This window comes from Chinchilla lanigera, unplaced genomic scaffold, assembly GCF_000276665.1.
Source record: "Chinchilla lanigera isolate Chin_1 unplaced genomic scaffold, ChiLan1.0 scaffold00036, whole genome shotgun sequence".
Classification (NCBI taxonomy): domain Eukaryota; kingdom Metazoa; phylum Chordata; class Mammalia; order Rodentia; family Chinchillidae; genus Chinchilla; species Chinchilla lanigera.
In genome coordinates this window covers 17,539,445-17,564,111 of record NW_004955437.1, presented here as the reverse complement: position 1 = coordinate 17,564,111, position 24,667 = coordinate 17,539,445, and the positions used below count along the sequence as shown (strand labels likewise).

The 24,667-nt window shown below is 36.8% G+C and overlaps 1 protein-coding gene across 3 annotated transcripts in view; it reads left to right on the top strand.

Annotated features, from left to right (window-relative positions):
* Positions 1 to 24,667, top strand: part of Adk (adenosine kinase) — a 506,600-nt gene that overhangs the window by 222,029 nt on the left and 259,904 nt on the right. For all 3 annotated transcript variants that reach the window (XM_013516884.1, XM_005389928.2, XM_005389929.2), the window contains exons 5-6: positions 4,742 to 4,914; positions 7,585 to 7,693. In XM_013516884.1, the coding sequence (XP_013372338.1) occupies positions 4,742 to 4,914; positions 7,585 to 7,693 (282 nt within the window). The remainder of the gene's footprint in view (positions 1 to 4,741; positions 4,915 to 7,584; positions 7,694 to 24,667) is intronic.

The following is a 24,667-nucleotide window of genomic DNA, read 5'->3' as shown; positions in this document are numbered from 1 at the left end:
GTGGTGATTGCATAACTGTGTCCCTATACAAGAACCCCCTCAACTGAACAGTTTAAAGTAGTGAATTTTATGTTATGTGTGTATATTTCAACTTAAAACATTTAAAAGGAGCTTTTGCAGTAATGTTAATTGAGAGGAAATGCTAGCCTGTATTAAGTAAGGTAGTGGAAATTGAGGCAGAAATGTGTCACTCGGGCAAAATAAGGTATCTGGATAGTGAAGTGAGGTTTCTGATGACAAGTCAAAACTAAAATTAGAGACGAAGGATCTGAGCATGTAAACCGTAATTGAAATCCCAGAAGTAGATTAGATTACATTAGATTAGACTAGACTAGAGCTAGAAAAGCACTGTGTAGAGAGAACAGGTGATCCTTAGATCCAGGCCTGAGGAGCACTGAGGGAGAAGGAGAAGAAAGAAGCCTACAAAGAAGATTTAGAGGGAAGCTGCTTTATCTCCTTTCCTAATCACAGTAATGTCAAATAACTGATGATCAAAAATATTAACAGAGTGAACTGGATGAAAGCAGGCTAAAAGTTTGTTTCATCTTATCTCAGTTTTCTTGCAGTACCTTCTTCACACCATCAGCACTGTGTAACAACTGCTGGAGGCATTTTTCTTGTATTGTCTAATTCAGTCTTTTCAATATTTCTGCAAGAAACAATTGTGACAGAGTAGGCCATTTACCCACACATGGCTAGATGAGCTCGTACACATCTGAGCCTAAAATTTATGTATTTTTTTTCTGCTACGCATGTTTCCCAAAGTCCGTTCTAAGAAGATTCAAATAACACACACACACGAACCATTGTTGGTGATAATATTAGGATTGTTAAGAGACTTTTATTAATAGGATGCTTGCCAGCAAAGGAAATTGAATTATCTGTGAGGAAGGGGACAGAACATACTACGTACTGAGCAGAAAACAGCCTGTCAGGCAGGTCCATCCTGTGCCCCCGTCCCTTTATTTGAGTCCTGAGGAATTGTTTGGGGCCGCATATGAAGTGCAGTTAATGTGTAAAGTAACAAAACTAACCTTTAAAAAGTACTTTATTACAATATTTTTAAAAGGCAGACCGCAGGTTTGACATGTACAGTGTGATGTCTGCTGTTTTTCTAATCAGCCTACTTCAGTTTTGATTTCCTCATCACCCTTGCAGTGTGCTTGTTGCTATTTCCCAGCTTTGACATTTCATTTCTTATAGTTGTGCTTCACAGTTTTCCTAAAATGCCTCATTGGTTTTTCTGGTGTCAAGTTCCCTGTCTTTGGCTTGTCTTGCAACCATTTCACTATTTAGGTGCCATTCTTCATCATTCAGTCATGAGTTGAATTAAAGAGCGTGGCGTTATCTTAGAAGTTACTGGGTCTTTGGCATCACTGCCGGTTACATTGTCTTTAATAATGCATTTAGGTGATGTGAGAATGCTCATCTGAAGGATGAAGTTAGTATTAGCAGAAATCTTTCCATATGTGAAAAAATTGTCAGTGTGAAGCTTAGTATCTTACTTACTCAGTACCTAGTTAAATTCAGTGGTAATTTTTTTCTTGGTTCCTTCTCTTAATTGATATCAGTTGTTATAATTCACCCTTGCTCAAAAAATTCCATGTGCTTCCGTCTACCTACAGAATGCTGTCCAGATTTTTTACAATGGAATTTAATTTCCGTGCTAGGCTTACCTTGCCCATTAGGTTCTTTCCCCCTTCACAGTCGCTCTGTCATTATACCCTTGTTTTCTTCTGCTTCTTTTTCATTACTTTTACTACCTCTACACTGTTACTTCTCCACCTTTGTACTCCTGAGGGCCCTTGGGGTGCTGCAGCCAACCTCAGGGAGTCCACGAGATATGTAAATTTTCAGGTGAGACACAGTGACATCTACCAGCACAGCATGAACCTCTCGCTCTAGATATCTTCGTTTTATTTTTTTTATCTTCCTTTTAATATTATATTGCTACATTGCTTTCCGTGGCATCATATGTAATTTGCAGAAGTGGGGCTTTGGCAGTTTCTTTATGAAAACTAATGTTGGGACCAGAAATGAGAGTGGTAATCACTCTGATTCCAGGTTTGGGATTTTTTGTGTGCTGGATAAACACTAAATTGCTAGTCAGTAAATACTGTACTTCAGGTAGGAACTAACTACTTAACAAATGGAACTTCTTTCACCTTCGGGGCACCTTAATAAAATTCTTAAAGCAGGAAAGGAAACATGCTATGGTGTGTGCCTCTGCCTTATGTTATTCTTAACCATTTTTGATAAACCATACTTGCCTTCAGAGACCAGCTTATAATGTCATTTATCTCTGGAAGCCTTTTTTGATCCCCTCATGGACAGTTAATCTCCCTTCTCAGTGTTTTCTGGTAATAGTCTATGTGTATAATTTCTCTTAAGTTGAATTAAGCTAATTCATTTATTTGAGGTAACCAGTTAGGTCTCTGGTTTTCCTATCTCCAGTTAAGTGTAGTTATGTAGAGTTCTTTTGTTCCCTGTAGAAAAGTGATCCAAACATAATAGCTGGTTCCATATACTAAGCTGAATGACATGTTATGTCTTGTTAGTCCAGTTCTCGTGCTAAATTACTGTCAATTAAAAATAAAAAATATTTTAGAAAACAAAAATTTTAAAAGTAGTGGGTTTTCTAATCCATGTACATAGTATAGCTCTCTACTTACATAGACCTTTTCCTTTCAGATGTATTTTAAACTGTTCTACGTATAGTTCTTGCATGTATTTGCTTAAATTTTTCCTTATATGGTTTTTCTTTTTTTTTGAACCGGGAATTGAACTTATGACCCCACGCTTGCCAGGCGGGCACCATGCTACTGAGCAACATCCCTGGCCCCCTTACATAGTTTTTGATGCTGTTTTAAATGCTGTTTTAAAAAATTTTCATTTTCAACTGTTCCTTGGTCATTTACCTTGGATTTTTATGATTGCTGTGGAATCCTGAGTTCTTGACTCACTTTATAATTCTAGAGCATTTAAGTAAATTCCTTGATATTTCATATATTCCTTAAGTGGGCTGTATCCTACTAAACTCTCAAAAATAAATCTAAAGATCTCAGCTCATTCCTGTCTGAAATTCTTTTTCAGAATTTCTAGTTTCCTGACCTTGGTACTCGCCTCTGTCCCCTCATCTCAGTGAGAATGCCACCCTCCACTAGGCTGCTTCTTCGCTCCCTCACGGCCTGGAAATTTTCTCCTGCTGGAGCCTGCAGTGTCAGGACTCACCTCGTTCCCTTTCAGTCAGAGATCACAGTCCTGCTCTGCCTGTTAGCCGAAGTCTGACAATTCTCTAGTTATTTCATTTTTGTTTTCCTATTGTTCACAGTACAGAGGTAGTTCTGGACCCTGATTCACCTCATAGCCAGAGCAGAAGTTAGAGAGGCTTTAAAGGATGTACTATACAGATGTAAACAAAAGGAAGCTGGGTAGTTTATTTTAGCTAAAAGGCACATAATCCAGGTTATGAAGAGGTTGAATCACTTTCCTGGGTACTCTGAAAATGTAGTGATGTGACATTGTATTAGGATCATCATCATATTCATCTTTTTATCACCTAGTAGACATGCTTTAAATGTTTATTGATTGAATGTCAAAACGGTAAGAACTCAATTTGTTAAATGTGACACTTGCAGTACGGGGAGCAAACCCAGGACCTTCACAGTGAGCCACGTCCCTAGCTTCTTTTCTTTCCTTCTCTTCTCTGCTCTGCTCTGCTGTGCTGTCCCAGTCTGTCTGTCTGTCTCTCTCTCTTTTAAGGTTTCCATAAATTACTAAATTGCCCAGAGTGGGCGGGGGCAGGAACTTAAATCCTTTTGCCTCACCCTCTCAGAGAGATGGGAGATTGTTTATGTGCCCCCATGCACAACTGACTTATTTTTTTGGAAATAGAGGAGTACTAATTTAAAAACCTTAATGTTAAAGGAATGAACATTTCTATTTGTCTCTAAAAGAAACTGTTGATTTTTTAATTGACTGACTTTCGAGTGAATATCACTGATGAAAAGTAAAATTCTCACGCATCAGTGTCCTGATAGAAAACAAGCAGAATGTCAACCAGTTTCCTCTGCTGAAATATTTAATAGTGAAGATATAATAAAACCTCCAGAATATTTCTCTTATGTATCCACTTTTGTGATCATTGTATGATTGATTTTGTATGTGTATTCACTGATTTATAATGGAGGTGTTTCCTTTCATTTATTTCCTGACGACAGCTAATACGTTGTTTACTGTGTATTGGGTACTATGCTCAACAGTGACTGTATATTATATTATTTCAATTAGCCTTCAATCTTATGAAGATTTTATAATTATATCCCCATTTTACAGAAGTGGGATAGTCTTACTCATACAACTAATAAGTGCCAGAGGGAAGACTGAAACCAGATAGTCTTCAAAGTAGATCCTGGGAATTTTATTACAATACTGTACTGCTTATACTGGCATTTGCTGTTATTTTCCTATACCAAACAGTATTGACTTAAGGTCTATATGCTTTACACGTCTGAGTCTTTAATCATTGTACTCTATTTCTCCCCGCAGTGTAGCAAAATCAGATTTGGCATGGTTGGTTTTGTCCAGTCTTTTACGATAAGCGGTAGTATAGCATTGAAATTCCGTTCATATCAGCCCGTTTCTCATGAAGCATCTCTCATGCCACTGTCCAGGTCAGCAGGCTGAGCTAGCTATGTGTACCATCTTTCTGACCCGACATGTTATTTGCTCCTGTTCGCAGTGGATGATCCAGCAGCCACACAAAGCAGCAACCTTTTTCGGGTGCATCGGGATAGATAAGTTTGGGGAGATCCTGAAAAGAAAAGCTGCCGAAGCCCACGTGGATGCTCATTACTACGAGCAGAGCGAGCAGCCCACGGGGACTTGTGCCGCGTGCATCACTGGCGACAACAGGTAGGTCGGTGTGGCCCGGAGCGGAGCGCTGGCCTCGCCGGCTCTGTGAACACTCGTGACGTCAGAGTTCCGCTCGGAATTAGAAATTCTAGACTTCCGTGTTTATAATCACCGTTACTGTTCAACAAGCTCTTCTTTCTGTCTTTTCCTTTTGTTTTTCAACTTACTTTTGTTAAAGTTGCTGTTGAATTCATGGGGGATAGTGGAATGAAAGTTTTAGATTATAGTCGATAGTCTCTGTCTGTTGTCTGTATTAGGCTCAGGAAAAGAAAGCACTTTGCTCAGTGTCTTACTGTATAGCTGATTGTTTTCTAAAATTGCGTTAGAAACATTGGTCTTTTCACCATAACCTGAGATTGGAATAGTAAAACCCATGCATACATGTGTGTGTGTGTGTGCATTTTACATACATAAAACGTGAAATTCATGAAATTTATGAATTCATGAAATTTCATGAATTCAGTAAGGTAAGTTTTACAATTTGGGTCATCTAAACAGTTCTGCCAAATAGTCATCCTTCCATATTAAACAGCTTCAGTCATGGATAATGCACCACTCAGGAAACAGCTTAGTATATTTTTATACAACTTTACTTAGTAGGACATTCTTCTTCTTGTGAACTTATATCTCTCAGGACCTTTCATGTATTGGTGTTTATTCTTTTGATCTTTTGTAGCTACATGCAGGTATTCCCTCAGTATATACATGTACTGCTAATATTATTACCATATAAGCGGAAGCTTTTTTCTCCTTTGCAAGGGATAAACAAAATAACTTTCCTAGGTAGGTTATCTGTTAAAATCATCAGAGAGGATCTCTTTAGATAGTGATGCACTGGAAATTTTTGATTCCTTGTAGTTGGGAATGCTTTGTCTTCTCTATTCCCTGTCTCCTTGTCGTTCTTTTCTTTCTTCCATTTTTTTTAATCCAGACCCTTTCCTTGCTCCCTTTATTTTGACCTCCATCAGATAGATAGATAGATAGATAGATAGATAGATAGATAGATAATCTGACACTATTTAGGTACTGATATGGACATTAGGCATTAAATCACTATAACTTTTAAAGATAATTAGGGCTGCAAAGCCATTTTCATACCTTTCTTTAACTCCTCTTTTATGTGTAAAAGAATATACATGATTTTAAGATTTCAGTAAATTAAGCCATTCATTATTCAAATACTGAAATATGTTTATTTAGACTTTTGCCCTTTTCAGTTTTCCTAAAAAAATACCTTTAATGTGCAGGTGCAGAGTTTTCCCATTAATGAGAAATGGGTTAAGTTTTGCCTCTGATGACCACTGAGGGTAGAGTAAAATCACAGAATTTTGGTGTACTGAATTACTGTTTTAAAGAAGAGTTATGGTAAGGTTAGGTCTCCCAGATATCCGAAGCTTAAATTGTGTCCTTATATTATGATCATGTCTCTCAGTATCGTTCAGATGATGCAAGAAGTTGAAGCTAAGGAGAAACCTCACACTATCTAACTAATCCAAGTCCTAGAACATAACAGAATTCATAACTTGTTTTAGATATGCTGGTAACTTTATCCTATTATCCCAAACTGAGAATTCACACAGTAGTTTCATTATCAAAACAAAGTTTTGCAGCTGACACCAGACATGTTTGCTTTATAAAATAGCCATTTTTTTCAGAGTTTTCCTCCACAGGTCATCGTTACAAAAGATATTTTTGTAAATTAGGACCGAACTCAATATCCACCACCAAAAAGGACTAACATTTCATTTTTTGTCATTTAATTGAATATAAACAGACCTATTGTTGAATAGTAAATTGGCACATGGATGATTCGAAATATATTTTTGAGGAGAATTGGTTTTTCTTTTAAATAGAAAAACTAAACATTAAACAAGTCTCTAATGATAGGTGGCTTTGTCAATTCCAGGTCACAATAAAGAAAAAAACAATTTATATTTATTTATATGAAATATACATCATCTTCTCACTTTATTAAGTTTAATTATTGGACTGTAATTGAACTACCTAGGTGACACTTGTAGCAAGATTTTAAATGCAGACACAGGTCAGGCAGTTTTCAGCTATAGAAAGTAATTCTAATTGATTCCAGCCCTTTACATGTAAAGCTTTTCAAATTAATTCCTCATAGTTAGTATGATACACATTTATATGTTTTATACGATTAGTCCTATACTTGGCTTTTAAAGTATTAGATTAAATAGTCAATTATAGTATGATAATCTTATTTTTACAAAGATATTTTTCCACTGTTAAAAAAAAAATAAAGTGTTTTATTATATAGATTTCCCTTTGGAGAAGACTTAGTAGCTTTATATCTTGACTGTACTTTGAATGATTAAAATGTTACAAGTAGGTCTCATTTTAGTATCAAAAGCAACTTCACAGTACTAGGTGATGTTTAGAAGCATTTAGAAGTACTAGATGATTGTAGCGCTTTTTATCTCAGACAACATGGAGGTCTCGGAAAGTTCTCAAAGTCAGTATTATTTGCATTCATTTAAAGGCTCTGACAAGACTTAAAAAATAAAATCTCTGACAATTTTGAGGAATTTTAAAATGTTAGAAACCCATAAAATTTCAGAAAAATATCAGCGGGTAACCCCATAAAAGTACTAACAGCTTTGGCTTAATATAAATAAAGTCTAATTGGTTTTTCTTTGGGTGTTTTAGGTCTCTTGTTGCTAATCTTGCTGCTGCTAATTGTTATAAAAAGGAAAAGCACCTTGATCTGGAGAAAAACTGGATGTTGGTAGAAAAAGCAAGAGTTTGTTATATAGCTGTAAGTATTTACCTAATTCACATTTTAGGACCATGTTAACATTGTAGAATGCAATTTTGGCTGATACATATTTTTAACTAATTGTCTTTCACTAACCCTGCAAATTATTTACCCATCTCAAAGCATATTAAATTCCCTGTTGTAAATACAGAACAAAAATGTGATGTTTATCTGTGGGTAACACAATTTATGTTACTTACCTTTATCTCTTTTTGGATACATTATACATAGATATTTCTTAACCAAGCACAGATTTCTTTGTTTTAGTTATATCAGTTTCCTGAGATCTTTTGAAATAACTCTACAGTCTTACATTTTACAGTTTTAGGCAACTTGTTATGAATGATGCATGCATTGTATGAAAAATATTAGTAATATAAATATTCACTGCAAACAGTTTGAGCTCATTTGCCTAAAAATCTTAATTGATATTTATTCCATAGTAATTACCATGACACCTTTTAATTTAATATTTCAGAAACATTGATCATGACAAATCTCTTAAATCCTAGAATAAGGGCAGCATGTAATTTGAATTATTAAGTCTTCTGACATAAAAATAATTGGTTAAGAATTCATTTTTGAAATATAATTGTACTAAAAATCCTGCTGAATTAATCACCCTATGATTACCTTGTTTTTATTTAATATGAGTTAAATGTGGCTGCTCACAAATAAGTAGATACCTATGAAAAATTAAAAGCATCTCATATGCATATAATATATGGTTTTGGTATAGCAGCTGCTGCCGTTCTGCTACCTGAGCGATGTATAACAGCTGGTAAGACATGTAGAAAATTGATTATCCAACAGGAACATGTTTATTGAAAATACTTCTTTCAGCCTAGTATTAATGTCTCCAATAGCAGTTTATGTGCACTGCTGTAGGCTGTGCAGCAGCATTGCTATCGATTCCTCTGTATAGCAGATCCTACCCCTTTGTAACTGTCAGATAAATGCTTACATTGAAAAGATGGCAGAATATAAAGTCATGCTATCTCTTCTGCCAGTATGTGAGAAAAACATTTCAAGAAGTAGAAGCTTTTCCCCTCTCTATTATTTCCATTTTATGTCATTTCTTAAAATGATCTAATTTTTCTTTCAAATCCTCATGGTATGTTCTCTAGTATGGTTCTTTAAGGGGAATTTATGTAGTATTTCAAACCATCTTAAGTTTCAGAATCTGATTTTCAGAAAGCACATGTCGTAAAGTTTGATGTGGTATTTGTGTATTAGTTATTTAAATTGACTGAAAATAACAATGTGTTCTGATGAAAAAGTATACTAGTTGCAATATATAGTAGCTGAATCCTGAATTATGACCCACCTTGCACAAAACCCCGTAACTGTACTGATTATACAATGTAATACATCTAGCCAACTTTGGGGGATGGAATTTTTATGGGAACAATAGACACAACTTGCAGACAACTTACAGTTTTAACAATTATGTACCTAAATGCAGGTGAACAGAACTTTTATGATAGTATTGTTTATTTATACAAAAGGACAGTTTTGTCTAAAGCATAAAATACTCAATTTTGGTCAAATTCATAAAAAAAATCGGAGTGTTTTTAGATTTGTGTGGTATATTCAGCCAAAAGAAATAACAAAGTGGATTCCAGTTTATGTCTATGATAGCATCTAGTAGCTCTTTATTTCTGTGTCAGCACTTTTACAAAAGGAGTCCTCTTCCACAGTGTCAAGTAAATCTGTACTCTGCTCTGAGCTTGAAATGTACTGTGTCTGCTATTATTACCAACCTGGTTTTCCTTTGAGTGTTAATATCATGATATATCTTTTTCTTCCCTTTCACTCTTAACCTACTTATGTCTTCATTTTTAAGTGTATTTCTTATGAGCAGTGTATAGTTGGGTCTTGTTTTTATGTCCAGCATGCCCATGTCTACCATTTATATTATATTTATAATATACAACAATTAGGGAATATTTATATTCCCATTAAATATGATTATCATTGTGGCTATGTTCGGGGTATTTGACTAGGTCTTGGTGTTTGTTTTCTATTTATTCCATCTGTTCCTCATCATCTTTTTTTGTATTTTTCCCTCAACACCCGACCCCATTGTTAGCAGGTACTGTACATCTTTCAGTCTCACAGTTTTTAAATAATACTGTGTTTTCATGGATACAGTAAGGACCATACAATTCTATACTTCCATATCCCTCTTCGTAGTCTTTATGATATCACTGTTAGATTTTAGTTCTTCACAAATGTTAGTTATGTTTATTTTTTTATTTTTCAAATCAGCCTTGTTGTAGCCCCATGGTAGAGCACTTAACTGAGATGCACAAGATCCTGTGTTGATGCCCAGCACCATAATGCAACAAAAACGAACTTTGTTAATACACAGTTCACATAACATACAGTATTTTATTTGTACATTATTTATGACAATAATGTCATTATTTTTGTTTGAATTATCACTTTTTTTTTTTTTTTTTGTCTTTCTGAGATAGGGTCTCACTATGCAGTTCAGACTGTCCTTGAGCTCACTTTATACCCCAGGCTGGCCTCAAACTGGAGGGGATCCTCATGCCTCAGCTTCGCAAGTGCTGGGATTACAGGCATCGGCCACCATGCCCGGCACTGTCACCTATCTTTTAAAGAGATTTCAGTTTTAAGAAGAAAATGCATATATTTACTTATGCAATTACCATTTCTACTACTCTTCATTTTTTTCGGTTAGTATCAGGTTTCTGTTATCATCTTCCTTCGATCTGAAGGGCATACTTTAACATATCTTGTGTTTGGATCTATATGTAATGAATTCTTTCAGCTTTCTAGTGTTTGAAAACATCTTTATTCCTTTGTTTTGGAAAATTTTTTTTTTACCAGAGGTATTCTTGCAGTTGCTTTGACAGGTATTTTTGTTCATTTGTTTATTTTTTCTCTCTTGTTAAATGAAAGATGTTGCGGGGAAAAGATGTTGTCCATGTGTCTTCTTGTTTGCATTGTTCCTTGAAATCTGTCGTCTTTGCTTTTTTACCCTCTCTATTTAACACCTCCCTAACCCTTACTGCTTTTTAAATCTCTTACTCATCACTGGTATTGATCAGTTTTATTATGATGTTCCTTAATGTTTTCTTCCTCACATTTTTGGTGTTTGGAGTTCATTTAACTTCTTAGAGATAGGAGTTTATAGTTTTTATTATACATGGAACATTTCTGCCATATTTCCTTGTTTGTTTTCTGACCCTTTAAGCCACTTGAAATTTTGAAATTTTCTCATAGGTCGCTGATGGCTTTTTCTTTTTTCCTTCAAATTCTTTTTCCATTTATTTTGCTGTGCCCTCTAGTTCACTAATATTTTCTTCTTTAATATCTGAACTGTGTTTAACTCTACCCACTGTATGTTTTACCTTTCTGGGTGCTGGGTTTTTTTGTTACTATAAATCATCTTGAGGTGTATTGTGGGAGGCAGTTATGTGTAACAGTTACGGTGCTTTCGAATCTTGCTCTTAAAAGTTGTCAGGTGGGTGCAGAATAGTGCTTAGTCTACATGGCAGTGGTTCTTAACTAACAGCAGCAGTTTCGCCACTTAGGCACATTTGGTAATGTTCAATGACATGCTTTCTTTTTTTTTTAATTACGGTTCCTGTACAGTTGCTATGGGCAGCATCTCATATCAAAAAAACTTCCATTTCAGAATACTAGTAGGAAAAAAATAAAAATAAAACCAAGTGTGGTGAATCAGGTCTGTAATCCCAGGACTGCCAGGAGTTCAAGGCCATCCGGGGCTACATAGTGAGTTCAAGGCCCGCCTGAACTGTATTTTGAGATCCTGTCTCAAAAAAGAAAGGAAGGGAAGGAGGGAGGGAAGGACGAGAGAGGAAAGAACATCAATAAACCTTTGTTTGTAGCTAAATCTCCCTAGCATTGAGTCAGTACTTTCCATGTGCGCTACGTAATTCTCACAAAGACGGTTGTTATGCTCTTAAATAACAGAATCAAGCAGTACCCCCAAATATAAAAGGGATGTTCCAAAAATACAGTGAATGTTTAAATTAAAAAATTTATTGCAGTAAAAGACACATTGCCATTAATCCCCCAAAATACTCCCCTTTGCTACAAACACACTTACCCCGTTCTTCTTGCCATTTTCTGTGTTGTTTCTGGAAGTCCTCTTTTGTGAGTGTCTTTATGAGGTATGATCAGAATCAAGTGAATGCCCTTGCCAAGGGCCATCCAGTGGAAATGCAGGAGCGTAAAAAGATTCTTAAGTAGCCACAACAATGCAGCTAAAGATATTAGCAAAATACAACTTCCAGAACGCCTTCAGAGAGTGGCAAGATCAATGGGATAAGGGTGTTTGAAGTGAGGAGTGTTTTGAGAGGGATTCGTGGCAATATGTCTTTGCTGTAATAACTTTTAAAATTTAAACGTTCTTTTTTGTTTCTGTTACACCTGTATATGTGCCTCAGACACTGTTCCCTTCAGCTGGCTTACCTTTTGGGTTCTTTCCTTGAGCTAGTGGAATCCTAGAGGACCCTCTCCATCGTTCCAGATGTTTCTGTCAAACTTTTGTTTTTTCTACTACAGTATTCTGACCTGTGAAGTCAAACCTGACCTACCAGCCCTATTTCCTTAACTCTCCCCTACAGTACATTACAGAGCAGATTAGAGAGATCTTTAACAAAGAGCAGATTAAAAATATCCAAGTCAAACTCCCAGAGATGAAAATCATGTCATGGGGAGGGGACCCCTCTCCTGTTTATCTGGCTTCAGGCAGTTTTATTGCGATATACCCTGGTGTAGTTTTGTCTTTCTTGTGACTGTGGCTTGTTAAAGATTCTCTAATCTGCTCTTTAATGTGCTGTAGGGGATTATAATTAATGTTAAGTCATCTGAAGTTGACCAATTGGTCATTGCTGTTCTTTTAATTTTCTCTTTCGTTTTACATAATGTCTGTTGTTATGAAGTTTAATAACTGTTTCTTCTGCCAGGTCTAACCTTCTGTTAACCTCATCTGTTATTATGTCCCCTCCCCATGACATAATTTTCATCTCTGGGAGTTTGATTTGGATATTTTTAATCTGCCATGCTTCATGTGTTTTGCCACTGCTAGCTTAGAAAATATACTGTTTTCTTTTTTCCTTTTTTTTTGTCTTTTTGAGACAGGGTCTCATTTTGTAGCCCAGGCTGGCCTCAAACTCACATTAATTCTCCTGCCTCAGCTTCCCAAGTGCTAGGGTTACAGGTGTGGGCCACCATACTCAGCCTCCAAAATATACTTACACCAGTTCTTTCAGTGTCCTTCTCTACTAGTTATGTCCCCCGCCCCAGTTATTCCGTCGGGGTTGTTTCCTCATACACTGGTCCTGAAGACTTGAAGAGAAATCCCTGGAGGTGTCCTGCGTGCTCACCTTGCCCCTTTCTTCTCCAAGCTGCTCCCCCGCTCAGAATTTTGCCCCTGCACGTGCTGCCCCCTCAACCTCCTCTGTTTCTGTTCTCCCTTCCTGCATTACAGCCCGGAAGCTCTCGTCAGGGACAACAGACGCAGTTGGAAGGCTTATGTTATTTTATACCTTGATTGTTGGCCAGTGTCTGAAAATTCTTGTTTCCTATGATTTGTTCATTGATATAGTCACTGAAAATGTCCATGTAAATCCATTTTCTGTTACTACATATTGGTTGGGAGCGGAAACTCCTGGGTTGATTTGGTTTTCTCCTTTTTCAGGTGATCTGCTTTTCCTGCAAGATTGCCTAACCAATGTTTTCTTTGAATTTGAACCTGTTAATAACTTATGATTTATCTCTATATACCTCTCTATGCTGACTTTTCCAAGAACATGGTATGCATTTTAAACTGCAGGTTTAGGGGCTGGGGATTTAGCTCAGTGGCACAGAGCCTGCCTGGCAAGCACAAGGTCATGAGTTCGATTCCCGGTACCGGAAAAAAAAACCAAAAATTAAAAAAATAAAAATAAACTGCAGGTTTAGTTTTCAGTTAACATAGTTAATTTTTTACTGGCCTCGAATTTTTGTTCTACTTTCTTTGCTCTGTTACTAAAAGTATTATTAATACATTACAGGAAATGTCCCAGTAAAAATAGAAATCATAAATTATGGTGAGACTGGGAATATAGCTCATTGGCATAGGCGCCCGCCTGGCAAGCGCAAGGTCATGAGTTTGATCCATGGTACTGCAAAAAAAAAAAAAGAAAAAAAGAACTCAAAACATTTTGGGCTAGGGATGTAGCTCAGCAGCACAGCGCCTGCCTGGCAAAGTCGTGAGTTCGATTCCCAGTACCAGAAAAAAAAACCTAAAAAAAATTACGGTGAGAAGTTAGTTTCAATTTGTCAGGAGATTGTTTCACTCTTTCAGACTCCCCAAATTGTTTTTCTAGATTCCATACAATTCTTTAGCTACCACCTTGTCATTTAAAAGTTGTTCTGAAAGCTCTGTTAAGATAGTTATTCATTTATATGCAATTACTACAGTAAATTTTTGTAGTATTTTGACTGCACCATGAGTACAATAGGATTTTGAGTAGAAATCTATGCATTCTTTCTCATAACATTTTTATAGGGAAAAGTTTCCATGTTTTAAATGTGCTATAAAGAACTAATCAGCTTACAAATTTAGGCTTATTATAGGGACAGTTTTAAACTTTAGACATTAAAAAGATATTTCAGATACAGATTTAACAAAAGATTTCAGTACCCTGTGGCATAATATTTCATAAACAAAGTCAGCCATATGTGTACTGTTTTCAGGGATTGAAAATTTTAGTACTGTACTGTCGGTGAAATAATGAATTGGTTCTTGCCAGTAATTGTGTGAGAATGTGAGATTTGCAGTTTGAATTTTTCTTTGCCGTTCATGCCTGCTACCTTCTTTCTGTAATTTTCCCAATTCCTGTGGCACGGTGCAGGTCTTATTTCCCTGTCTGCATTTATTTTGTACGTCTGTCTTGACCACGTTTATCCATTTTCAGACTAGAATTTTCCCATTTGGGGGAATGTGGGTTTTGTGAGGGTAGGATTTTCAAGTGTAACTAATGTTTGCCGGTAGATTAAAGAGATTCTGATTATAGGCCAGTAGAGGAAACATGGTTTGGAGAAGTGTACAACTGTAGAGTGAAAGAATAGAACTCATACTTGAAAAGAAATACCGTTTATTTGTATATAAGGGACAAGTAGTAATCATTGACAAATGTTTAGGTTTTTTATCTTGTACTTTACTTGGCCCAGTTAGATTTTTCTATTGAAACTCATACCTATACCATGAGAATAACTTATCGTAGAAGAACGTTTATTTAGACTCAGTCTCATTTACAATCAAACCCTCCCCCCTTTTGTTTTGGCAATGCTAGAGATTTAACCCAGGGCCCAGCAAATACTAATTAAATGTCTTTGTCAGTAATCTGGAAGCTATAACTAAAGTCCACAAAATGAGGTGAGTTATAAGTTGTAGAAATCATGTATTAGAAATCAATGTAGAACATCCATATTGAACAACAAATCAGAATGAACATGTAATAAAACATATAATTGCTGTTTTCTTATGATTTGGCTATCTTGTGGCAGTATTTTAAAAAGATGTGTTGCTCTGAAACATTATAAATCTTAAAATATCACTTTCCTAATGCTCAAGATTTAGAATATGTCCAGTACTGCTCTAATTAAAAAATTTGATAAAAGTTCTAGTGAAAATGCATGGATTTATATTATAGTGGTAACCTAAAAGACAATGAGGTAATATTTTTTTAAAAGATAAATATTACTTTAACATGCTTTTGAATTTGCTACAAAAATTTGAAGATATAAAAGTTTTACTAATTCTTAGACAGTTAGTTAAACTTATTGCTGTAAGCCTTATTAGAACATGGAAAAAGCCTTTGTAATATCTTTCCAAAGTTATACAATTTTAATAAATACACTTTACCAGAGAAAGTGAACTAATGGATCTTTTTTTTAATTGAAGCTATTCTGTGAATGATGATTGATTAAATAATAAGTCACAGTACTTTATAAAACATTTAAATAGTATTCAAGGCACATTTTGGAATTTCGTAATTAATCTGTGTAATATTCTTTTGAGATTACTAGTTAAAAAGATGGGTTGGTTGAAGTACGCCTGGTCTCTTATTTTATCATTGTTCCAATTGTAGTTTTTGAACTTTTATGTATTGAAACTCTGATTATATTGGCCAAATCAGTGATCACCACATGGCTTTATTCCTGCATTTTTAGCTCCGTTTTTTTTTTAACTATCCTATTCTGGATTGCTTCATTGAGTTCATTAGGGATTAAGCTTCTATTTGAAAAAGTCCTTGTGGGTGACCTTAAGGTGTATTACATTTAAAATTTCAAAGAATAAAATTAAATATGTGGGGTGGGTTGTTTGTTCCATCTGGAGCTTTTCATGCTGATGTATAATTCCTGACATTTAATACATGTGAATCTTTGTCATGCCAGGGTTAGAATTTTATGTGCCAATTTGACATCCCTTCCAGGAAAGCCCTGAACTATGTGGTTTAACGTGAAAGTAACATGTATAGAATATAAGAAAGATTGTTAATTACTTCACTTGTTAAGTGTTAGCATTAGAATTCAATTTTGAATTTTTTTCATTTTCCAAATATTTCTAATGTTCAGTGAGTTACACAAATGATTTTATTTACTGTTGGTTCTTCCTTTGTAGGAAAAGTCTTTCATTTTTGCTAGAAAAAATTATAAACTTCATTATACTAGTTAGGGTTAGGAGTTATATTTGTATTTATTTCCTAAAATTTTCAGCAAATTCTAAAGGCATCTTTTTTTTTTTTTTTTTTTTTTTTTAGTAATATTTCATGCTTTTTTTAAAAAAATTAAACCAGGACCTCACACATATTAGGCAAATATTCTCTCTGTCACTAAGCCACAACCCCTAGTCACACTTTGTGATTTTTTTTTTAATAAAGATTTTTTTCAAATTGAGCAAATTTACTCATATTCCTATACTTTTAAAATATATTTTTGGCATCTACCAGTGGGGAGGAGGGATCATTAGGATATTAAGCCGAATAGTAATCTTTACTTATATCCTAAACATACAATAGAAAGTTTTGTGTTGTGGCCTTTTGGCATTGTCGTAGACTCTTGGTATTTTATGTGAGATTGGGTAAATTGGCAAGTCCGTATACAGAGTCCCAAATGAATTAATAAATTACCTACTGAAAAGTTCTACTTCTGTTTACTTTATATATTTCAGACCAATCAGCCACTGCTAGAAAAAATGAACTGCTCACTAAATCTTTTTCATAATACGATAAAGATAAGGGAAACATAAACATTATAATGGCAGTGTGTATTTTTGTATGCTAAGTTTTTGTATATCCTATCTTTGAAATTGAGTGTCAATTGAATATAAACAGTAAAGTGTCTGCAGAAGTGTATCTGTATTACTGCATTTCTACTGAATATATAATAAAATCTTTATACTTTAATGTGATTTTAGTTATATGTTGCCTGTCCTTCCTGATAAAGTTGAATTTAGTATTTTTAACAGCTTTATTGAGGTACCTTCATATCAGGAGTTCATCCTTTTGAAGAATTTCAGAGAAAGGAAGCTGCTGTCTGAGAGGTACAGAAGGGGGCCCAGAAAATGGGTTGCCCGTCAATCGCACTTCTCAAGGGTATTTTATTGAGCAAAGCCATGAGGTGAGGCAAGGTAAGGTGGGACAGAACCATAACCAACCAATAAGATTACAATCATAGTCACTTAGGTAGGAGTGATCCGGTGGCAAATCATGGAATGGGTGTGAGGTGAGACAAAACTATGTTTAACCAATAAGTATACAACAAGTATAGTGGCTAGGGCAATACTGATTAAATGAGGATCAGATGGGGAAGTCACATAGCAAGTGCAAATGGGCAGACAAGGACTTTCCTGGAAGGAATGGATTAGGGGGGTTCGGTCCTCCATCCCAAGGTGATTGATACCTACTTAGAATATCAATCACTGCTGTTTATCCCTAGGGTAATTATATGGGTGAGTAGTTCTTTTTTTTTGAAGCCTGGCCCTCCTTGAATATGCCTCCAGACACAGTTGTCCTCTGCATTTTCCACTGGAGGGCCCAGCCCTTTCTGACTGCCTATAGTACTTTGACGTAACTTACCTATCTGTAATATTCTCCCCCTCTGAAGAAGTACCCCTAACTGCCATGAAGGGGCATGGGTCAAAGACTGATCTGGATACTTCCAGCTGAAGAGGGTTGTAGTTGTTATCAGCAGTCAGAGATACTCCACAGAGTATATATCTAAAGGCCCTCGGGGGCTGGGGATATATAGCTCAGTGGCATACGCGCCAGCCTGGCAAGCACAAGGTCCTGAGTTTGATCCCCAGTACTGCAAAAAAATTAAAAAAATAAAAAAATAAAGTTCCTCAATAGAGGCCAGGTGTTCTTGTCTTGGGTGGATGCACATCTTTAAGTCTGGAGGAGATAAGGCCACAGAAACAAGTATGCATGGGTCTAATAATAAAATCAACAGTATAATTATGAATATAGCCAACAAAGTTTTCCACCAGGAGGAGCCAGTAATAGCTCTCCATGAAGAAGATAAGGAGAAGGCCCAGAGAATGTCAGAATCTAATATATCATTAACCTGTCGTCTGATATCTTGGACAGCTATTTAGATATTAGCAGAAGGACCGGGAGTGTACACACAACATTCAGCTTTTATACTTGCACAAGTACCCCTTGGGCTGCTGTTAGAATGTCTAATGCCATCCGATTTTGGAGGATGGCTTGCTTCATTAATTTTACTTCTTCATTCAGGAGAGAGAGACCAGCCATGGTGTCATTTAAGGCCTGCTGAGTATAGTTAGTTAAGGCCTCAATGTGTTGCATGACATCCTCTAACCCTAGGGAAGGAATAAAGATAGACTCAAAATGGCCAGTGAAACACACTTTTAGACCATTGATGCTGTAGGCAGGGCAAGGTTGCAGGTTTGTCAATATGTTTAACACTTCTGCCTTGTAACCATGCAGATCCTAGCCTGCATCTTCCTATCCATCCAGGGGGTATCCAGGGCCAAAAATTGGCTGGACAGCATCAAAGAGTGCCTTTGTGGGCTTCCCCTCTGATCCCTGGACAATTAAAGCAGTTTGTTGCAAACCAGTCTTCAGCCTGTAAAGTTATTGTGCATATGCATTTGGGTGGGGGAGTTCCATCCCAAGTATTTAGTAGCGTTAGCTCAGTGAGAATAGGAGTGATTTTTTTTGGGTCCCAACATAAGATGTTGTGTAATGCGGGTTAACTGTAGATAATCATCCCATATCTGAAAATCTATCATTATTGGCCCTTTGGATAGGACCCTTACTTTTTTTAATAGGGATCCTATCGGAGCTTTTAAAATGGCATTAGTGGCTTTGTTAGAAAAAATTCTATTATGTCCAGGATTGTTGAGAGTGTAATTTATAGATCTCTCACCTACCTTAAAATGGTAGGCTAAACTATGAACCATTGAACTCTTTTGTAACTCATCAGTAGAGTATTGTAGTTTATTCCAGTTACCTCCTTGGAGTGGGGATACCCACCAAGGAAGTCCAGATGTACTGGACAAGGGAAGCAGGCTACATATCCAGCAAGATGTTTGTTGTAATGACTGTGCATATTCTTGTGCCCACCTTAGAAAGGAATTGCATTCTCCCTTGCATGGTAAGTGATTAGTAGAAAGCTAAGAGTAATATCCTAGATTATTTATCTGAAGGCTTTGCATTTTTTTCTTGAACAAGAATCTTAAGTCTTCTGTGCAGTATTCTGATAATGGGTGCTCATACTCAGCTACAGTCTCTGGTTCCCAGGACTTGAGTCTGGTGTGGTGTATCAAGGAGTCCAGGCCACTACTTTGACAGCTGATGGAGTTGACAGGATCATGATGTATGGAGCCAGGGATATAGCTCAGCGGTACAAACGCCTGCCTGGCAAGCGCAAGGTCCCAAGTTCGATTACTGGTACCAAAAAAACAAAACAAAAAAAGAGAAACAAAAAAAATCATGATGTGTGGTCCTTTCCAAGTTGGTCCTAGAGAAGGAGATGATGAGAGAAGAGACTTTACCAGTATTAAGTCTCCGGGGTGAAATATGGGATTTTTTTTCCTTTAGGCTGAACTTGTTTTGGCTGTTGAAGAGTCTGTTGGAATTTAGCCAGTGACATGACATCCTTCAGTAAGGCATCTGCCTTTCTATCGGAGAGAAAATTATTAGTGAGCAAAGGGTGTCCATAAAGCATTTCAAATGGACTAAGGCCTAGTATTTCTTATTTTCATGAGAGCTAAAGGTAGTAATTGAGGGCACTGTAGGTGGGTTACATGAACTATTTTGTGAAGATGTCTCTTTAGGGTCTCATTAATTTTTTTCTACCTTTCCTAATGATTTTGGCATTATGTACAATGGAGGTGATAGAGAACGCCCAGTCCGTGAGACACACCCTGTGTAACTGTTGCTTTAAAGAAGGCCCATTATCACTCTGTAAGCTCTTAGGAAGTTGACATCTGGGGATGATTTCTGAGGCTAAAACTTTTATAACCTCTTGTGCCTTTTCTGTTCTCCAAGGAAAGGCTTCAACCCAGTTTGAGAAGGTATCTACCCAGACAAATAAGTATTCAGCTTTTATTCTTTACCATATGAGTGAAATAAAGCTGTGAGTAAATCTAGAAATTGTTTTTAAAGGATTGGAATAGCAATTGTAATCTATTGGCTCTTGGACTCCTCTTTTGATGGAGTCTAATATATTGTTTTTAGTCCCTCCAGTTTTATGCTATAAGTACTATGTATCCAAAATTTTGATGACATATGAGAAACAAATAACAATTAACACATTATTTTTCAGCAATAAAAACCTCAAGATATTATACATAATCAACGATATATATTATATTTGTAAAACCAGTCTAAGCTTAATTTTTTTAGTTGGCAACCTGGGTGCATATATTAGAGTATTTAGACAGGAAAAGATATTTCTCTCCGGATGCTAGCTGAGCTTTTAGGCATAACTACAAGGAACAAGTAAAGATAAAGTTATCCCAGTTATAGCTTAAGTGAGTTACCTTTTATCTGGTAACTCCTTTTTATTAAGGTATGATGGCTGGAGGAAGGCCACAGTTGAAGAGGACAAAAAGACCTGTGCCAGTGTCCAGCAATAGGGACCAGGGATACAGCTCAGTGGCACAGTGCCTGCCTGGCAAGCACAAAGTCATGAGTTCGATTCCTGGTGCTAGAAAACAAATCAAAAACAAACAAACAAAAAAAAAACAATGCCCAGCAATAGGCTGATTTTCTTTCTCTCTGTAGTCATGATTACTCAAGGCCCCTCTGCGGAGATGACAGGCGGAGATGACAGTCTGGCCAGAGGGAGAGGGCAGAGTGCCCAGGGCCATTTAGTCTTGCTACACCAGCTGGGAAGATGAGTCTGAGTTCTGGGGCCTCCACCTCAGAATGCAGTCTCACTTCCAGCAGCCACCTTTGCAGTCAGGGCATGATGTGGGGGGGCCTTTTCAGCAATCTCTCTTACAAAGGCCTGGCTTTTGGCAGCATTAGCAGGTGAGGTTGGTAGTCGTCAAACTCTCAAATCAGGTCTGTATTTTTTTAAGGCTGCAACAAAGGCAGCGGCTTTTTGGTCTCTTTGCTTTCTCTCTTTGATTTCCTCCCAGTCTCAATTATAGAATACTAAGGAGGCAGTTTTTACTAAAGTATTGTCAAGTAAGCTATCTAGGACAACAGCTATCTTATGTAACTTTTTCTTAATATCTGGGCTGACTGGGTAATAAATGTGTCTTTAAGTATAATCTGTCCTACTGAATCAGGAGCTCCGGACATAAATTTTATCAGTACCTCTTGTAAACAATCTAAGAAAGCAGAAGGTTTTTCATCTTTCTCTTAATAAATAGTTGACAATTTGAAATAATTAGAAGGCTTGGTCTTTCTCCTTCTTAGGCCTTCAAGAAGACACACTTGAAAATGTCTCCTGCTCTAGGAGATAAATTAGAAAAAATTCTATTATGTCCAGGACAGGATGTTGGTTGTCTGGTTGTTAGGACAGCACGGGTCTTGGGTGGGGACTACTTCGGGCTCCAGTGGGAACTGGTTGTTCCCCGGCTGTCTTATCTTCTGGATGTCTAACATTAACAATATGATGGTCATCCCAAATGTAGTAGCAGGCTGTAATGCTACTTGTCTCTCATTAGAAGTCAGTGTTTGATTTAAGATTAACATTACGTCTTTCCAGTCTAGCTTCTGGGTCTGAGTAAATCCTCTAAAGACCGCAATGTACTCATCAGGGTCATCTGAAAATTTTCCTAGATCTAGCTTGATCTGTTTTAGGTCACCGAGAGAAAGAGACATATGCACATGTCTATGAGTAGTCTCATATGGATTATAATTATACTTTGAGCATAAATAACAATTACTTGTTAATGTAAAGAAAGTTTGAATGTAAGACAATTCTGGTTGTTTTCCCTCTTTTTTTAAAGTCTGGTTCTAGTTGTAAAATACCATCATAATTAATACTTCCCTCTGCATTCCATTTTGGCCCTAGTGGGTAAGTAGCCCATTCAGGTGTGCAGAAAAATATCAAAGGGCTCTTTTTCAACATGTGAAGGTTGAACATCTTCCATTGCTTAAGAATGCATTCCAAAGGCATCAGAGAGTTTAACACTGAGCTTCTCATGTCTGAAATACAAAAAAGAAGTTTATCTCCTTTAATTTCTATTCATACGCTTGTGGCATCTCTCAAGTAGATTCCAGTCCAGGGCAGGTAGATGCCATTTGGAGAGAGAGCAGAAGACAAAAATTTGACCAACATATCCACCATCCAACTGATGCACTATTTCATCTTCCCAGGAAGCTAGTGAACTTACTCCTGTAGGACATTTATAAGCACAAGTTCTAATTGGTCACAACTATGACAGTAATGTTTTAAAGAAAGAAATATAACTTAGTAATGAACTATTGTTTTTGTTCTTTGAAGAGGGCATATACTAAAAAGTGAGTTGGAAGTAGGACACTTCTCAGGCTATGAAGGAGATTACCTCTGGAGATAGATGGAAAAAGCTACATTTGCCTAGAAGAATTCCACCCTTGGCCCTAGGGCAAAGTAGTCTCCAAGACATTTGTGTTATCCATCTAATCACCTTGGGAGCCCTTCATAGCAACTGGTCAAGACTATGCTTCATTTAAATTTTTATATATTTGAAGTTCACAGGTTATACTTACATTTATCATCTAGCAATCACTTTTCACATGTTAGTAAAGGCAGTTTTAGTCTTCAATTCACTCATGAGAGAAAAGGCTGACTAAAATCTCTTTAACTCTTAGCATATGTAAGACACAAATGTAAGTCATACCCCTGATAAATATTTTCCTGCTTAAAAGGCAAACATTTGTTGTAAGTTGCCTCAGCCTGATTCCAGAGGGAGAGGTAGTCTAAGGACAAGGTGGTTTTAAAGTTAACTCCCAAAAAGTTGGAGAAAAATTCGAGTTTCTGACTTAATAGTAAAGAGAAAAAAAGTACAATAGATAAGTGGAGATTTTTCTGTAGTCCAGAGCCAGTTTCCACTGAGGAACCTTTGTTCATCCGCCAGAAAGTAGCCCTCACTGTGAAGCCTCAGGTGTTCCCAGTTTCTACTGGCCCATGAAACCAAAGATCTGTTTTCAGAAAAGAATCCAGAAATGTTTCATTAACATTCTATTGGCCAGGCTGGGGGTGGTGGCACATGCCTGTAATCCCAGCACTCGGGAGGCTGAGACAGGAGGATCCTTGTGAGTTTGAGACCAGCCTGGGGCTACAAAGTGAGCTCAAGGCCAGCCTGAACTGCATAGTGGGACCCTGTCTGAAAAACAGCAACAACAACAACAACAACAAAAAACACATTCTATTGGCCATTGGCTTCAATGGGGATTCACCAAAAAGATGCTGGGGAAACCTGTCCTCTGCTTTAAGATAGTGGCAGCTGCTCCCAGAGCATTTAACTAGCTGACAGAGTAACCACTCTTTGTCAGACTTCTATAAGGGATAGATAAAAGCCTGAGCAAGATCATTACCTAGAGCTTTATAAGTTTACAGTAAAGGTTTTAAAGTCTGCAAGTTATTATCAAAGTATTTTCTCCTGTGCACATAAAGGATTACTAGACCTAGGAGAGGAAGAAGGAAGGTTCAAGATATCCTCCCTTAGGCTAAATATGTTTTGGTCACATAGGTGTGGTGCTTTTTAAATAGCTCCTGGTTTCACCCAGAAGTTGCTTTTTTCTACTGTATCTCAGGTTCAGCCTCCCAATAGAGACCTGCCCAGAACACTAAGCCAGGACATGGCTTTTATGTGTATTCTCCTGAACAGGCAGATTTCCAGTGTCTCATCTGACCCAGAGATAGGGTGTGTATCCTTCATCTAAGTGATATCCCTGTCTTTGGCGTTAGCAAGCAGTCATTTTCTATGGGCTTCACTTAGTTGTTGGATAGGAGCAAAAAGTTGGAACGATTTAGAATTCTCTTCTCTTTAATCTTACATGTCTCTAAAAAAGAACGTACTATATGGCAGGAAAGGATTAGAAGTAAGGCCAGAGAATGGAAGTCTTCTCCTCTTATGCTCACAATGAGTTATAAAGACAGTATGCCCCTGAGTCATTATTCTCAGCCTGGAAAGATAAGAATGGGGAATCTCAAGAGCTAAGATTGTCTCCTCACCACAAGATCAGACCAGAAAGGAAAGGAAACTGAAGCAGAACAGGCTTGACATTTCCTCTGCAGGAGGATCAGAGCCAGTTTATCTCATTAAAACCTGTCCTCTATGTCTTAAGAATGGCCACCAATCTAGCATCCTTTAACTTGTGGAAGGAGTCCCATGTTTTCTTATATAGGCATGTATATATTTGTAAGTGTGAACTAGATTTTATTAACAAAAAGACCCATTTTATAGCATTTTATGTCCAAGTCCATTAGGGGATGCTCTAATATTATGTTTCCCTA